The following is an 18409-nucleotide window of genomic DNA, read 5'->3' on the forward strand; positions in this document are numbered from 1 at the left end:
GATGCATGGAGTCATGCATCCACCACAGTCGTGATACAGACCAGTTCCATCAACCCAGAAATTCCCACTTGCTGTCCTTTTTAGTAAACTCTTTCCCCCGCTTCAACCTGTGGCAACCACTGATCTAAATTCTGTCCCTGTAGTTTTGCTTTTCCATGTGTCATATAAATTCAGTTATACATGCAGTCTTTTAGATCTGGGTTCTTTCACTTAGAAAATGCATTTAAGATTCATCTGTGTTGTTGTATGAATCAGTAGTTTGTCATTGTTGTTTTTTCTTTTATGACTGAGTGGTATTCTGTTGTACGGATGTACCACAGTTGGTTTATCCATTCACCAGTTGAAGAGCTTCTGGATTGTTTCTACCTTTGGGGGATCATGACTAAAGCTACTGTAAACACTTATATACAGATTTTTGTGGGGGCATAAGGTTTTTGTTCACTTAGGGAAATACCTAGAAGTGGGATTGCTGGGTCAGGCAGTAGTTATATCTTTAATTTTTTTAAGAAACTGCTGAACTTTTCCAAAGTATCTGTGCCATTTAGAGATGATGGCTGTATCACTGCTCTGTGCTAGCACTTGGTATTGTCACGGTTTTTGTTTATTTCAGCAACACTGAGAGGTGTCTTAGTGGCATTTCACTATGATTTTAATTTCAATTTCCCTAATGACTAATGATATTGAGCATATTTTTACATGCTTATTTGATACCCCTATATCTTCTTTTCTAAAGTGAATATTCCAGTCTTCTGCCCATTAAAATTTTTTTTTGTTGTTGAGTTTTGAGTTCTTTATGTATTTTTTGATACAAGTCCTTAGTCAGAAATTTGTTTGACAAATATTTAATGCCAGTCTTCAGCTTGTCTTTTCATTCTCTTATAGTGACTAATTTTGATAAAGTCCATTTTTAATTTTTTTTTCCTTTATGGATCCTGCTTTTGGTGTAGTGTCTAAAAACTCTTTACCTAATTAAAGATCACGAAGATTTTATGTTTTGCGTTTGAGTCTATGATCTATTTTCAGTAAATTTTTGTTAAAAGAGGTAAGAAATATTTTTTGAAGCTCATCTTTTTGCATGTAGACCTCCAGTTGTCATCTTTTGTTCAGCATCATTTGTTGAAAAAACTTTCCTTTCTCAGTTGAAATACCTTTGCAACTGTGTGAAAAAATCATCTTCCTATATTTATGCTGGTTTGTTTCTAGAATTTGTGTCTATCTTTAACAAATATGTACCTTACTATCTTGACTGGAAGGGAGATGAATTAATCTAGTCAGGAGTCAAGAGATTTGATGTTTATTGTTGCTGTGGTGGTTATCGTATTGAATCTCAGACCTCCAATTCTTTAATAGTATGTTGTGTTTAGGATGGGTGCCGATTTTCTAGGTGGATTTTCTCAACATCTACTCTACTTTCAGCCCTCAAACTCTTCCCTTCTGCAACTCTCCTAGCAGTGAGGGTGGAGTATGGGAGTGCAGAACAAAGGGTGGAAACATTTTCTGTTTTTCTGATTAAGTCTATGGTGTGCCCCTTGATCAGGGTGAGGTCTTAGTGATACTGCCTGACCCCTTGCTGTAGGGTACAAGTGGTTTCCACTAGCTCCTTAAGGGTAGTAGTATTCCTTCCCTCCCACTTCCCCATATTAAGGCTTTTTCCTTAAGGGTTATATGGGAGAAGAGTTTAGGTAGGGGGATTTCATTCTATGCCCTTCCCAGCTAGGATTGTTGCTATTGTTTTAAAGCCCTGTGGAATTAGTAGAAAAACTTTTGCAACAGGATACGAGCTCTCTCTTTATTGGTGGCCCCAGGGACTCCACACTCTTCTTTAACTCTTTTAACTGACTTGAACTTGAACCTGTAGCTTGTTTGGCTTGTTTTGTTGAAAAGCTGTGAGGGACATTCTTTCTAGTTCTCTATATCTGAACAAGTAACAAAGAGAATGAGCTGAAACCTAATGTCTGACAGTAACAATTTTAACTCTAAGGACACTGTTGTACATGGTTAATCTATTTATCAATCTAGCTCATAGTATATTCCTTATAATCATTTTATAGTCACTTTTAAAAACTAATTAGCCACCTAAGAAAAAGGCAGTAAGTAAATACATTGTGTCCAAGAAAAAGAATAATGGATGTCTTTCATCTCAGAATTTTAGTTGCCTTTCTGCCCGGAAATCAAAAGTGTTCTCACTACAAAAATGATAATTATGTGAAATAATGCATATGTTATTTTGATACATTTAGTAATTCCACAATGTATGTATACTTCAAAACATCATGTTATATGTTATATGAGAAAAAATAATGGTAAAACACTTCTAAATTCTGTAGAACTCTGGATATTTTTCTTTTTATTAAGGTGATCCCCAAAGTTTGTTTTGTTTTATCCTCAGCACATTTTTACCTTGTCATAATTGAAGCTTTTTATTGCTAACTCAAAAATCTGAAGGGGAATATTGAAATCTAGTCTCCTTCAGTTCCTACTGCCCTTCCTAATTATGCTGAATCACTAACGTACACACATACACACTTTATGTGGAAAATACTGTTGTTAGGACCAATAATCTAGTTAAAGTAGGAAATTGACACTTATGTAACATTTTTGTTCTAATACCTTAATTTATTTTATTCTTAAAATGTTTACAATTATTGATCTAATGTTTGAATAATAAATCTGAGTATCATAGCCATTAACATTCAAAACATTCATGTGGATGTGTTTTTCAGGTGTGTTCTGCTCCCTCTTTTGGGAATGAAGCCTCCCCAGCAAAGCTTGTACCTGCTTGTTGATTCTGTTGATGAAGGGTGTAACATTGCTGAGGGTGAACAAACGTCTACCAGCTTGGCTGGGACTGTTGCAGAGCTTTTAGCCGGACACCATGAGTTCTTCCCACCATGGCTGCTGCTTCTCTGTTCTGCCCGAAAGCAGAGTAAGGCTGTTACTAAAATGTTTACTGGTAAGCAAAATTACTTACTGTTGTCGTCAAATGTTTTTCATGATGAACTAAGTATATGTGTTTCTTAGAGGAAAGTATGTAGCTGAAGATCTGGATATTTGCTGCTATATATCTATGGGGCTGCATTTATTATGCTGTTGTTTCATGATCAGTTTATATTTCTTCTAGCTAAACTAAGCATGTTAAGACTAGTGAATATTTTTGTTTGTTTGTTTGTTTGAAGTCAGTGGCAGTTACTCTATTATGTGTTTTTCTTGGTGTAAGAGGACAGAGACTAGAGTTAACTGCCCTTTAGGATACCTCTTGAAATATATCCTTTTTTAACCCTTTTCTGATGTATAAAATTATAGTCTCTGTAATATATAAAAGTACACATCAGTTTTTTTCTTTTCCTTGTTTCTTACCTTGCTTTTTTTACTACTATGCTGAAGTTGTAGTTAGTCCTATTAGATTATGTAAAGCACTCTTCTTTGTCCCATAGGAAATAAAAGGAGTATAAAATAAGGACCTATCTTAGTATTTATCATGTAATTGGAGAGATATTAATTAATAGTTAATTAGCCATATCACTTTTAAGTAGTTCTATATATTTTCCAGTATGGTGAAACTTTATGAATTTGTTAATGATTTTCTGTAACCAGCTTTATTCCCTCCATCAGTTTGTCTCTTAGACTCCTACGAATGGCAGCACTTTTGGTTTCCATGTACAGTATTCTTTTTTGTTTTTATTGGTAAGAATATAGTTGGTAAAAGTTTGGAGGTTAAAATGACAATAGCTAACACTTAGGTAGCACTTAATGTGCCAGGCATAGGTAAAGTCTGAGCCCCTTTTGGTCTATGTCACCCATTCCTTTCTTTTCCTCATTAGAGAAAACTAGTATCATTAGCTTATTTTATATGCTATGAATTCATATTTATATACTATATATTTTTATAGTTTGCATAAATGAAACACTATATATACCATCTTAGCTTTTACCACTCACTAGCTTTTTGACCTTATGTAGCTTATATTCTCTCTGCCGCAGTTTATTCATCTGTAAAATGGGGATTAAATGACAAGTTACATATGAAGCACTTGGGATAATACCTAATACATAGAAAGTGCTTCATAAATATATTGTTGCTATTATTATCATTTTATTCTCGGTTTTTAACAAACATTATTTTTGAGCCCTATACCTATTGCTGCTTATAAATCAAGTTCATTGTTTTTAACTGTTAGATAGTGTTCCTCCCCATGAATAAATCTATTTTCCATTATCCTAGTGATGAGCATTTAGATCATTTTCAGTTTTCTGCTCTTTTGAAAAATACTTCATGAACATGTTTGCCCATGTTTTCTTGTGCATATGTGCTAAAGTTTTACCTTATAAACCTAGACTTAGAATTGCTGGGTTATAGAGCATGTACATTTTGAGCTTTAGTTAATTTTGCCAAATTACTAGCTAGTGTGCTTGAAATAATTTGTGCTCCTACCTACAACATAACAGATTTCCTGTTTCTCTTCTACATTTTCATCAGTGAGCGTTTGGTATTTTCAGATTTTTTTTTTCACTTTAAGGTCTTGCACTTGATGTCCTTCTGACTGGAATGCTCTTTCCTTGAACTGTGTACTGTCTTCCCATTTAGATCTCTGCTCAAATATCAATCACCTACAGCCTTCTGACTGTGTTTTTTGTTCTAGTTATAGTTTTCCCTCTCCAACTACTTAATCATACACATTCTCTCTTTAATTGGTTTTATTTTCTTCGTATGTCTCACTAGTGTTTAAAATGTTTGTATTTTATTTATTTACTCACTAGTTTGTCTCCTCTGCTAGGATATAGCTAGCCTCCATGAGAATAGAAATTTTTCCCATCTTGTCAACTCTTGTTATCTCCCTAGAATCCAGAACAGAGCTTAAAACAAAGCTATCATTCTGTTATTTGCAAGTAAATGAATTTATATTTTCTTTGAGCTTTGTTTTAGTGGAAAAACTAATAAACCAGTAATCAGGAGGAATCAGATTCCCTTATCCTGTTCCTTCCCTTGAAATGTTATTAATTATTAAAAGTGCTGGGCTGTATATAAACATTTGACCACATCTCTGTTGATGATAGATTTGGAATTTGGGGGTAAGAATTTGAAGATATTGCTAAAGTTATTAATATATATGACATATATGTTATTAATATATTACATATATAGCAATGTTCCTTTTATCATACATTAAGTTTAGGTATGTGTGCATATATGTATGTCTGTGTGTTATTGATCTGTTTCTAAACTATTCATCTGTTCTTTTAAACTATCTATCCACAAGTTGGTTTAATTTTTGTATTTTTCTTGTACAGTTACTTCCTAGCCTTCTTTGCCATCAACATTGTCATTCTAAATTGTATATTTTTACCTTTATTCCTCTAGATTGACTTAAATAGCATATTTTAAAATTATAACTATCAGTGATAGAAACCAAAAAAATTAAGATTTTTTAAAAATTGTAATTGAAGTTAGAAAAAATTAGACATTTAAAATATGCTTTCTTTCTACCCATGAACATAGCATATGTCATTTATTCAAGTTTTTTCTAGATTTTTCAATTTTCCTTCTATATGTCTATATTAGCCCATTTTGCATTGCTATAAAGGAAATCCCTAAGGCTTATCTCAAGTTTCAATCATGAGATCTTAGTACTTACGTTTAAATTATAGGTGTTTATTCATATTGGTTTATATGATCTTTCAAGTAAATCAGTCAGTACTGTGGCAACTTTAAAACACTGTGTGAGGTAAGATAGCACTAGTTTTAAATAACTTTTTTATTAGCAACATACCAGGTGTTTTCCTTTTCTGACTTAAATTGCCTTAATGAATTTATAAAGCCAAAAACAAATGGACACACAGAAAAAGGATGCAAGACAAGCCATCTCAAATCACTAGTAAATGCTGATTGCTGCAAATCATACCCTCCTTGGGTCAGCAGTGTCTGTTTCCATAACTGAAGTGTATCTTTTGAAATTATTTCTGTTGAGGATTTAATAATCAATTTGTGTGTGTGTGTGTGTGTGTATGAGTCCATTTTTGTATAGATTTAGGGCTATGCAAATTTGTTATTTCTTCATGTTTCATTCTCAGTGGGTAGCTTTTTTCAATAAATTTGTCCTTTTCCTCTAAGTACTTCAACCTTAGTATCCCAAAATTGAATTTGTCAGCTTTTTCTACAAACCTTTTTCAATCCTTTTGGCAAAGCCAGAAGTTAATGTCAGCTTTGACTCCTTCCTCTCGCTTTTCTTCTCCACATTCATCAGACTCTGTATAATCTCACTCTTCTTAATAATTCCCAAATCCATCATTTATATTTATCTTTGCTGCCACTGCTGCTGCCATGGCCCTTAGTGATTCTCAGCTAGAGTTTCTGACAGCCTCTCTGAAAGGTTGTGCCTCTAGTCTTGACTTGCTCCAGTTCTTCTTCTTTGGTAATGTCAGAATGGTCCTTCAAAATGCAAACCTAGTCCCCTTATTGCCTTGTTGAATTCATTCACTCAGCAGGTTTTTGTTTTGGAAGATGAATACACAATTATCTAGTAAATTCATGTCTATACATCATGATGTCATCTCCCTTCAGAGAATGAAATTAGGGTTCCCTTTAAAGAACTTAAAGTGAGTTTCAAATAGGTGTGACTAGTATATTTTTAGGTTGGTTTGAATTTTATTAAGTTGCTTTATTTTATAATGCTGAAATTTTGTGACCATAATTTGAGCAAGTTGCATTTTAATTGGTTCAAGTTCTTCAGTGACAGTCTAAAATTTCATTATTTTAATTTGATAACATGTAAAATAATGTTCTTTAAAGGCAGCGACAGGGGATATTCTAATTGGATGTAAATATTCAATTCCATAATTAAGGCTAATATACATTTAATTGTATAGGTGGAAATATATCAATTATTCATTTGAAAAAGATTATCCTGTAAAAATAGACCTTATTTATTATGTGTCCTGCGATTTTTTTTCCTAATCATTTGGGAGTTCAGAAAATCTTAATAAGGTACTTTTATGGATATGTAAGATTGCCTAATGCTTAGTTAGTACCTCTTACAATGGAGTGGAGGAGAGGCACTGAGCCACTAAAAGAATAAGAAGTAGTTCCATTTGTAGATAGGAAAATGAAGTCATTTTTCTGCCTTCAATGTGTTTTTACAGAAAGAAAAGAAAATGATTTACATACTAATAGGGATTCATTGATTTGTTTATTAGTACTTATTAATTTATTAATTTGTTTATTAGTTTCTTATATGTTGAAGACATTCTCTTCAAAGATATGGCAACTTCTATAATCCTTTTCAACTGATGACATCTACTTTTTTGTATCTTCTCTAGGTTTTCGAAAAATAAGTTTAGATGACCTTCGGAAGGCATATATTGTTAAAGATGTTCAACAGTACATTCTTCATCGTTTAGATCAAGAAGAAGCTTTGCGACAACACCTCACAAAAGAAACTGCAGAGATGTTAAATCAACTGCACATTAAAAGCAGTGGATGCTTTCTTTACCTAGAACGAGTTCTAGATGGAGTTGTAGAAAACTTTATCATGTTAAGAGAGATTCGTGACATCCCAGGAACTCTAAATGGTCTATATCTCTGGCTATGCCAAAGACTTTTTGTAAGAAAACAGTTTGCAAAGGTTCAGCCTATTTTGAATGTGATTCTTGCAGCCTGCCGACCTTTGACCATAACAGAATTATATCATGCAGTATGGACCAAAAACATGTCATTAACCTTGGAAGACTTTCAACGGAAGTTAGATGTCCTCTCCAAACTTCTTGTTGATGGACTAGGAAATACTAAAATACTGTTTCACTACAGTTTTGCAGAGTGGCTTCTGGATGTGAAACACTGCACTCAGAAGTATTTATGTAATGCAGCAGAAGGACACAGAATGTTGGCCATGAGTTATACCTGTCAAGCCAAGAATTTAACACCATTGGAAGCACAAGAATTTGCATTGCACTTAATTAATTCAAACTTGCAATTAGAGACAGCTGAGTTAGCTCTGTGGATGATATGGAATGGTACACCTGTCAGAGACTCCCTGTCTACTTTAATACCCAAGGAACAAGAAGTGCTACAGCTGTTGGTTAAAGCTGGTGCTCACGTCAACAGTGAAGATGATCGCACATCATGCATAGTACGACAAGCCTTAGAAAGAGAGGATTCCATTCGGACATTATTAGATAATGGAGCTTCAGTAAATCAATGTGATTCAAATGGGAGAACATTACTGGCTAATGCCGCATACAGTGGCAGTCTTGATGTAGTGAATTTACTTGTTTCTAGGGGAGCAGACTTAGAGATAGAAGATGCTCATGGACATACACCACTCACCCTAGCTGCTAGACAGGGACATACCAAGGTGGTTAATTGTTTGATTGGATGTGGAGCAAATATTAATCATACTGATCAAGATGGCTGGACAGCATTAAGATCTGCTGCCTGGGGTGGCCACACTGAGGTAGTTTCTGCACTACTTTATGCTGGCGTAAAAGTGGATTGTGCAGATGCTGATAGCCGAACAGCTTTAAGAGCAGCAGCATGGGGCGGACATGAGGATATTGTATTGAATTTGCTACAACATGGTGCTGAAGTGAACAAAGCTGATAATGAAGGTAGAACTGCTTTGATAGCAGCAGCATACATGGGGCACAGAGAGATTGTGGAACACCTACTGGACCATGGAGCAGAAGTAAATCATGAGGATGTCGATGGCCGGACTGCACTCTCTGTAGCTGCACTTTGTGTGCCTGCGAGTAAAGGGCATGCATCAGTCGTCAGTCTTTTAATTGATCGAGGTGCTGAAGTAGATCATTGTGATAAAGATGGCATGACTCCACTCCTGGTAGCTGCCTATGAAGGACATGTTGATGTGGTTGACTTGCTTCTAGAAGGGGGAGCAGATGTAGATCATACTGATAACAATGGCCGTACACCCCTCTTAGCTGCAGCTTCTATGGGTCATGCCTCAGTTGTAAATACACTTTTGTTCTGGGGTGCAGCTGTGGATAGTATTGATAGTGAAGGTAGGACAGTCCTCAGCATAGCTTCAGCACAAGGAAATGTTGAGGTGGTACGCACTCTGCTAGATAGAGGGTTAGATGAAAATCACAGAGATGATGCTGGATGGACACCTTTGCACATGGCAGCTTTTGAAGGTCACAGATTAATATGTGAAGCACTTATTGAACAAGGTGCTAGAACAAATGAGATTGACAATGATGGGCGAATCCCTTTCATATTAGCTTCCCAGGAGGGTCATTATGATTGTGTTCAAATATTATTGGAAAATAAATCCAACATTGATCAAAGAGGTTATGATGGAAGAAATGCACTGCGGGTTGCTGCATTAGAAGGACACAGGGACATTGTTGAATTGCTTTTTAGCCATGGGTCTGATGTGAACTACAAAGATGCTGATGGTAGGCCCACACTTTATATCTTGGCCTTAGAAAACCAACTTACAATGGCTGAATATTTTTTAGAAAATGGTGCAAATGTGGAAGCAAGTGATGCTGAAGGAAGGACAGCACTTCATGTTTCCTGCTGGCAAGGCCACATGGAAATGGTGCAGGTTCTGATAGCCTACCATGCCGATGTCAATGCTGCAGACAATGAAAAGCGCTCTGCTTTGCAGTCTGCGGCCTGGCAGGGCCATGTAAAAGTAGTTCAGCTTCTGATTGAGCATGGTGCCATAGTTGACCATACATGTAACCAAGGTGCAACTGCACTCTGTATTGCAGCCCAGGAAGGGCACATTGATGTTGTGCAGGTTTTGTTAGAGCACAGTGCTGACCCAAACCATGCTGATCAATTTGGGCGCACTGCTATGCGTGTTGCAGCCAAAAATGGACATTCTCAAATAATTAAATTATTAGAAAAATATGGTGCATCTAGTTTGAATGGCTGTTCCCCATCTCCTGTTCACACAATGGAGCAAAAACCTCTACAGTCAGTGTCTTCAAAAATGCAATCATTAACAATTAAATCAAATAGCTCTGGTAGTACTGGCGGAGGGGATGTACAGCCTTCACTACGTGGTTTGCCTAATGGGCCAGCTCATGCGTTTAGTTCTCCTTCAGAGTCTCCAGATTCTACAGTTGATCGGCAGAAGTCATCATTGTCAAACAATTCCCTGAAAAGCTCAAAAAATTCATCTTTGAGAACTACTTCATCTACAGCAACGGCTCAGACAGTGCCAATTGATAGTTTTCATAACTTGTCATTCACAGAACAAATTCAGCAGCATTCGTTGCCACGCAGTAGAAGTCGACAGTCAATTGTTTCCCCGTCTTCCACAACACAGTCTTTAGGACAGAGTCATAATTCACCAAGTAGTGAGTTTGAGTGGAGCCAAGTAAAGCCCAGTTTGAAGTCAGCTAAAGCAAATAAAGGGAGTAAATCAGAAAATTCCACCAAATCTGGATCAGCTGGGAAAAAAGCTAAACAAAGTAATTCTTCACAGCCAAAGGTTTTAGAATATGAAATGACTCAGCTTGATAAAAGAGGACCTACAGCCAAATCTGGGACTAGTGCACAACCTAAACAAATGCCAGCAGAATCTCAGTGCAAAATTATGATACCTTCAGCTCAGCAGGAAATTGGTCGATCTCAACAGCAGTTTCTTATTCATCAACAAAGTGGAGAACAGAAGAAGAGAAATGGAATAATGACAAATCCAAATTATCATCTGCAAAGCAACCAGGTTTTTCTTGGTAGGGTTTCAGTCCCGCGAACAATACAAGATAGAGGGCATCAGGAAGTATTAGAGGGGTATCCTTCCTCGGAGACAGAATTAAGCCTTAAACAAGCCCTGAAGCTTCAGATTGAGAGCTCTGACCCTAGCTTCAACTATAAAAAGGAAACACCATTATAAAAGGTAATATTTCATCAACATGAAGAATAAAAATGAAAAGTATAGTTCCCTCTGTTTGGAATGCTCTTTTTCCTAATATTCACGTGGTCGATTCCCTCACCTTCTAATCTCTACTCAAATGTCTTCTCAGCCAGACCTTCCTTATCACCCTTTTGCATGTGACTTCTCTCACCTCTGGCATTCCCTTTTCTCCTTTCCTGCTTTATGTTATCAAAAGCACTTATTTAACATACTTTATATGTTTTATTTATTATGTTTAATCTTTGTCTCCCTCGAGCAAAATATAAGTTTTGTGAGGGTAGGGACTTTTATCTGTTTTATTCACTGTTGTATTGTATATACTTGGAATCATGCTTGGACCTATGATAGTTTCTCAGTAAAAATTTGTTGAATAAGTGAATGAATGAATATACTATTTATGGATCCCAGATTAAGAATTCTTTCTATTCAGTCATTTCCCCCTCCTAAAAGATCTTTGATGGTGACAGAGGGAGGGGCTACTTCTGTAATACTCATCTCTTTGATTTGAATAAAATAGTATATGTAGCACTTATTAGTTAGTAAATGTTAATTTGATTCCTTTTCACCTAGAACAAAGAGAAGATTTAATCAGTAGAAGGTAATTTTTATTATTACAGATTTTTTAATCTTCCAAACGTTGTTTTCACACAACAGGTGTAGGTATGAAAGATGGTAAATGGATGTATTAGCAAGATGGGTATTAGGGCCCATTTTATTTAAATAGAATACTCGTATTTTTTAAATAAAAATATCTTTTCTTCTCCCTACTACAAAGGATGCTTCACAATTATATAAAGGGGGTTAATGGGAAAAATAGATAGGTACATAGTTTTTATATTTTGCATACTTCTCCAGAAGCACATTTCCTATATTAATTGGAAGATTTCATTAATCTTGCTAGCTTGTATTACAACTGTATTTATCCTACTTTGCTTAATCATTTTTTTCCTCTAACAAAATTGTACTCTTTTTTTTAAGCAAACTGAAATCTCCCTCTTTTGCTTCTTTTGTCTTTGGGGATATATTTTAGGGATGATAAGTGAAACATTATTATAAATAAATTCCCTGTATCTTCTAATAATAAACACCCTTCAATGTGAATCTATGGGCAACCAGTCAAATGTCATTCAAAAATAATTTGTATTATCCTTTACTGTGGTTTATTTTAAAAATATTTAGTTCTGATGGTACAACCCTCCAACTCTATGGTTTCTTTTGTAAAGGCAAAGTACAAATGTATATTAAGCAATAAAACACATGAATTAAGGTAAATAGTCTGTGGAATTTTAAAAGTGGCTTATAAGTTAAATAATGAATCTCTGATTGACAAGGCTACTTTGTGCTTTACATGATAAATATATACATATAAGGATATACAGAGATATATGTATTCTCATATAAAGTCTTAAAACTGCAGTTAGATGATAAGCTTAATGTAGAAATTAATTCTTTTCTTTTTAAATTTTTGCATTAGTTTCCTATTCTGTGAAACAGAAGACATTGTGATTGGAGTGGTTCTTCAGCTACTGGATGAAAACATAAAATGCCTGTTGATTTGCTGAAAAAAAAAAAAGAAGAATGTGATATCTACAGTACAGTTACCTTAATTACTGTAATGTGCCTATAAATAGTAAGGCTGCCTTCTCAGTGTAACCCTCTGTGCTTAAAAACTTCCATTTCGTGTGCTTTGTATTCACTACACAAGAATAAGCACTTTTTTAAAATGCAGTTCCCTGATAAAAGCTAAAAAAAAAATTTTGATTAAAGTATTCTAAGTTAAGATTTGATAAATGTGCATGTGCCATGGTCAAATATATATGAAAAGGCAGTGTTTCTTGTATTTATTTTTTTCTTTTTGAGACAAAAGAAACTTAAGCATACTGTTTCAGTCACATTGGCATTGTAGCATATGGCCTGTTTTTTGTATCTTTAAAAATGTTGCTCAATAAAATAAATCTTGCAACTCTTTTATGTTCACTACACCTTCAGCATTGGATAAAAATGAGTTTCTATGTAAATGTCACATTGAGTTGAAAAAATGGTTTCTTGACAAATTAAAACAAAATTTTCTAATAGTTTAGGGAGCTGCTCTAAGTAGTTTAAATCTGGATTTTTCCAGTAGAATCCTCCTCATCTCTGGCTAAAAGTATGGAAACAAACAACCAGACTGTAGGCAGAACAAAGTTCTATTTCATCCACTGAGACGCAGTTTCACCTTCCACTCGCTTGTCATTCCACCTCCAAAAAACAGACTATCATTCCTGAGGCATGAAAATTCTCAGGGACAAAGCCATGCCTCAGTTGCATGTGTGTGCAGAGGGAAATGCACCTGTCTATCTGCGGGTAGATTTTTGATCCCTGAACAATTCATTGACTACCCTTCTCTTCCTTCCAGCCAAATGAAATATAATAGCCCAGTGTAAATGTTAATGCTGGCTTCTTTCTCAGCTGTTTCTATTTTGTAAATCACTGCATGACCAGTATAGCCCCACTCAAAATCAATTGGATTAATTTTAATGGTTTAGTTGGATAAGTATTCTTGATGAATGTAATATGTGCTGTCCTTCCCAGATGATACCACAAATTCATCAGTCATAGTACATGCATACTTTTTATTATAATTTGATAAATAATAGTGATGGATTTGCACTTTTCTATCCACATACTCTTTCCTGTTTTCTTCTTCAGACAATTACATGCAGGAGGGCTGGATGCCAGGGTTAAGGGAGAAGTCTGTGGCCAAGGAAAGTAAAATAGGTTCAAGTAAGCATGCGACTTACAGCCTTGATCTCCTGGATATACTCTAAACCAGTGGAGCTCTCTTAGATGGGTTATGTGTATATTCTGGAAAGGTTGGCATAATGGTTTAGAAGCCAAGGTTATGGATTTGATCTTATAATAAGCCCTGTTAATCTTAGAGAACTGAGAAATTCTGTTCTTTTCATGTGCTGTTGATAAGGAGGAATAAGGAAAGAGAATTTGGAGATTCAGCACAAAACCACTGCTACTTCTAGGAAAAAAACCTTTAGAATATGTCCTAGTAACAAAAGTCAGTGATGTTATCTTCATATATAAAGGACACATATGTGGTGCGTTGTTCATGGAAATAGAAATGTGTAATTGGTTATGATAAAAGCTTCACTTGAATCTTATTGTAAGGCTTTTCTTGCTTTTGTTTTTTAAAGTCAGCAAAACTCATTTTGTCTGTCATCTATAAGTCATAATGAGAACTAGGAGATAGGTCGATTAAGTTCAAATCAATATTAAGATGACAAGGCAATATTAATAACTCAAATGTGAATGTTTCAAGTATTGAATTCTTGTCCCTATGGGACATTTATTAAATACACTTAATAGGACTCTTGCAAAGTAGCCTTAAAAGTGTCAATGATTCTATTAATAAATATGAACACATACTATTAGAACCAACTTTACTCATGTCTCAAATATAGTACACATTTACATTACTATAGAGGATGAAGCTCTAATTTCTTATTATGTGTATTTTTCTTTAGAGAACCCTGAAAGCTGCCACTTTTTCTATTAACCTTGAATTATTGAAATTGTATTTATTTAATTTTATTGTTTTTACAAAAGTGCACCTTGTGGCCAAAGGGCAAAGATATGACTCATTACATAAGGGATTTATGTTTTTCAAAGAGCTAAATGTTTTCATATTCATGCTATATACACTTGAAACACTTGGTAGGAAGAGAACTTATTGGAAAAATATGATTTTCAAAAGTAAGTATTCCTCCGGATGTTTTTATATAAATTATGTTTTGGAATAGAACATAGGTGACTTTCAGTTAGGATAAGGATGAAAAGGGTGCTGGAGATGCCCTGCTTAGCTTATTTGTTTCTGTGGGGAATTTAATACCATAACTGAAAATGAACTGCTCCATTAAAAAAATAACAATATTCCCCCAAATATAAAACTCCTTAATAGCTATTTTTGAAATTAAAATGTTTAAATTTTGTAAATTAGCTGTTGACAGTATATAACTATGATGCCATGTGCTTATAACAGTTTTATAACGTTCCATCTGTACCCACTCCCTAAAAGTCATGATTTGATAATAAGGAAAGTGATACAAATACAGTAATGAAAAAATAAAAGCCTGAATGTTTCTAGGAAAGGTTTTAGAAGGAAAATTGACCAGAAATAAGTGTGTACTGCAAAGTACAGCCAGTATTTTTTTGTCCCTCATTCTCACCCCCACTGGACTCCTCACCAAAAATAGTTCACTACTTAAAAAACAGGAGTAAATACTTTTCTCAATATTGTTTTGTCTATGCAAATGTGTGTTTTGCTTAATGTCCATCATTTACCCTTCTCAGCAAATGTAGTTGCAGACAAATGCTTTCTTTTTATTTTTCCCTTGGTTTGGGGTATGTAAATAGCCTAAAATGTACATTGAATTTCACATTGTAAAAGTTTTATTTTATTCCTTGTATTATATTACACAAAAATCCCTATGTATATGAAAGTGCATAATAAATATATTTGCTTTACAGAGGATATCGTGTTTTAATTTTATCCTTGAACCTGTAGAACATGCATGATACGTTTATAATAAAGACAACTGTTAGTTGTTTTAAGTTATTTTAAAATACTGAGCAAATGAATTTGGAAACATTTTACAAAGAAAAAATATATATATAACACTGTCCAAAGGAAGGTAGAAAAACAAAAAGATTTAGCGTTTATATCTTCCTCAACCTTCTATAAGGACTTAATGTTCTTTTTTTCCCCCTTGCTTCTGAGAGTTGCAGTAATCCAATAAATTGTGTACATGTGTGTTTGTTCCTTGATCATCAGAATATTATGGGCATCTTATGTTGGATATTTTGGGGTTTTATTGCAAACATGGTCATTTTCTAAATAAAAGTTGTGTGTTCGCTCAGTAAACTTGAGTCACTTCTTCATGACCTTCTGTTTCCCCCACCAGAACACAACACATGTACCAGCACACACACAAACACACACACACACACACACCAGCCGTCCATATCTGTGGGTTCAGCATCCCTGGATTTCAACCAAATGAGAATTGAACAGGAAAAAAATTTCCACAAAGTTCCAAAAAGCAAAACTTGAATGTGCTGCATGCCGAGTACTATGTTGAATCCACGTGAATGAAGTGATGGGAAGGCAGGTGTTAGGTATTATAAGTAACAGATGATTAACGCATATGGGAAGATATGCATAGGTTATATACGATTACTATACCATTTTACATAAGGGACTTGAGTGTCTGGGGATTTTGGTATCTGAAGGGGGACCTGGAAACAATCCCTCCCCGGATACTGAGGGACAACTATCCTATTACTCCAAAGAGAGGTTTCTAAAAAGGCCAAGGTATCCTCTGTAGTGATTATAGTGTTCTGCAGTAATTCCCTTAATTATATTCTTTATAAATCTGTTGGATTAATAAAAATCGTATTCTAAAATTTTAATAACATGACAAAATGTTTAAACACAAATGGAAACAGAAGAATTTTAAAACAGACTGATTGGCTAAATAAACATGGAGTGTTCTAGCTGGTGGTCCAAAGAAACACACTGTGAGAACTTGGCAATGACTGATGTTTTCACTGCTTTGTCCTAGCAGTTGAAAGGATTCCAACTACAGTAATTCCTCTGTATCCTTGCAGGATTGGTTCCAGGACCCCCATGGATACAGAAATCCGTGGATGCTCAAGTCCCCCCGTCAGCTCTCAGTATCTGTGAGTTCTGCGTCCCTTGAATACTATATCTTGATCTTGATCTGTGGTTGATAGAATCTGCGGATGTGAACCCACAGATACAGAGGCCCTACTGTAGCAGTGGTGAGATACACACTGAAGGATTATATTGGTGGATTTCTGGGAAATTTTAAGCAATTTGCTCAAGAACACAGTGGATGAGTCAAAAGGCTGGTACTGAACCCTAGCAGCCTAGCTCTAGGACCTATATCCCTCATCCCTGTGCTGTACTGTCTTGCTCGGAAAGAAAAGTAGCTTTATCCTTATGGATAAAGAAATTTCCAAATGCTAGCTCAAAGGATTCTCTAGACCTATGATTCTGCCAACTACAAAAATGCTTTATGCTTGGTAAATATACCATTTTGGCAAATGGAATACTGTTTTAGGGTTTCTCAGTGTATTAGGTTAAAATTTCTTAATAATTCATTAATAACTTGTTGAAACTGATTTAAAATTTCCTAATGATTCCATTCAGTGATCTCATTATCTACTCAAAATTGTCAACCTAACTGGAATTCTATAAAAATACCCATATTTAAATCTACTCTTTAATAATGTACGATATTTAAAACAATAATATATGATTAGTTAAAAAAACTTTAAGGAGAATTTGTGAGCTTAAAATCCTCAAAGAAATGTGCAAATAGATAAAATACTCCAAGTCCCAAACTAGTGAACTAAATTAGGTCACAAAGGCTAGTCATGGTGAAAGAACTGAGAACAATGATGAATTACCTCAGCTTTCACTTGGATTTATTACCAAATTAAGCCGTAAGCTGCACATGGACGTGAAGGGACATGGCTCCTCACCATCTCCTTCCTTCGTAAGAGGCACAGCTGAGGTGCTCTGTGGATCCCACCAGGATCAGGGCATGTGCACTGTCGGAGACGCTCAGAGCCACACACTTGCCCGTCACTGTATTTGCCTGGGGGAAAGGCCCATCTTCACTCAAGGGTCTCCTCTCTTCTTAGCAATTTCTTGCTGTGCCACTTACTTCCATGTTGTCCTTCTCATTATGTCTGGCTATGGCCTACTTTAACATTTTTAAAAATTGTTCAAGGCAAGTGTGGTGATAATAATGAAAACTTTAGAGTTTGTTAATATTAGGTACACATCTAACTCTTCATAACTACAGTTTTCAACAAGAAGTATGGGCTGTCACTAATGCGGTATCTGTTCTTCCCTGTGATTCTTAGTGGAAACACGAACTAATGCATTTATGTGTATTTTTATATCTAAATGTGAACCTTCTTATGTCTGAAGCAAGTAATGTCTATTGTGAAGGTAGAGGTTATGTTAAATAAATGATGTGATTTTGTGAGATTTGATGGCAATTTAATATTAATAACTTCACTAACATAATTCAATAGAGAGATAAAGAAACAACAAACACTCCCATACACACATACAATTTCAATTTAAATGTTGTAATTCTTATTAATTCTCATAGGCAAATGCAATTTATGCATTTCCAAATACCAGCTAAAAATTTCTACATGCACATTCTAAAAACACTGTAAATTCAGTATATCCCAACTTAAATCCATCAACTTCTCCACCTAACCACCAGATGTCTTCTTGACTCCTCTGAGAATAAGCAGTTTTTCATTCTACTTTAAAGAAACTGAAATTGGACATTGTAGATCATGCTGTGTGTGCGAGGCTAATGCACGAAAGAGAACAGGAAACACCCATCAGGGAACCCTTCCTTGTAGGAAATGCTTTGGTCCTTCCTCAGGAAATGAGTGAAGGGATGCACATTTTTGTTTTGTGACTA

The 18409-nt window shown here is 35.2% G+C and overlaps 1 protein-coding gene across 1 annotated transcript in view; it reads left to right on the plus strand.

Annotated features, from left to right (window-relative positions):
- Positions 1-15405, plus strand: part of ANKRD50 (ankyrin repeat domain containing 50) — a 38166-nt gene extending 22761 nt beyond the window's left edge. Inside the window, exons 3-5 of the mRNA XM_045552312.1 lie at positions 2724-2953; positions 7315-10865; positions 12358-15405. Of these exons, the coding sequence (XP_045408268.1) occupies positions 2724-2953; positions 7315-10862 (3778 nt within the window). The 3' untranslated portion in view covers positions 10863-10865; positions 12358-15405. The remainder of the gene's footprint in view (positions 1-2723; positions 2954-7314; positions 10866-12357) is intronic.
- Positions 15406-18409: the final 3004 nt, after the last annotated feature.

The sequence above is a fragment of the Lemur catta genome, chromosome 5 (genome assembly GCF_020740605.2).
Source record: "Lemur catta isolate mLemCat1 chromosome 5, mLemCat1.pri, whole genome shotgun sequence".
Lineage (NCBI taxonomy): Eukaryota > Metazoa > Chordata > Mammalia > Primates > Lemuridae > Lemur > Lemur catta.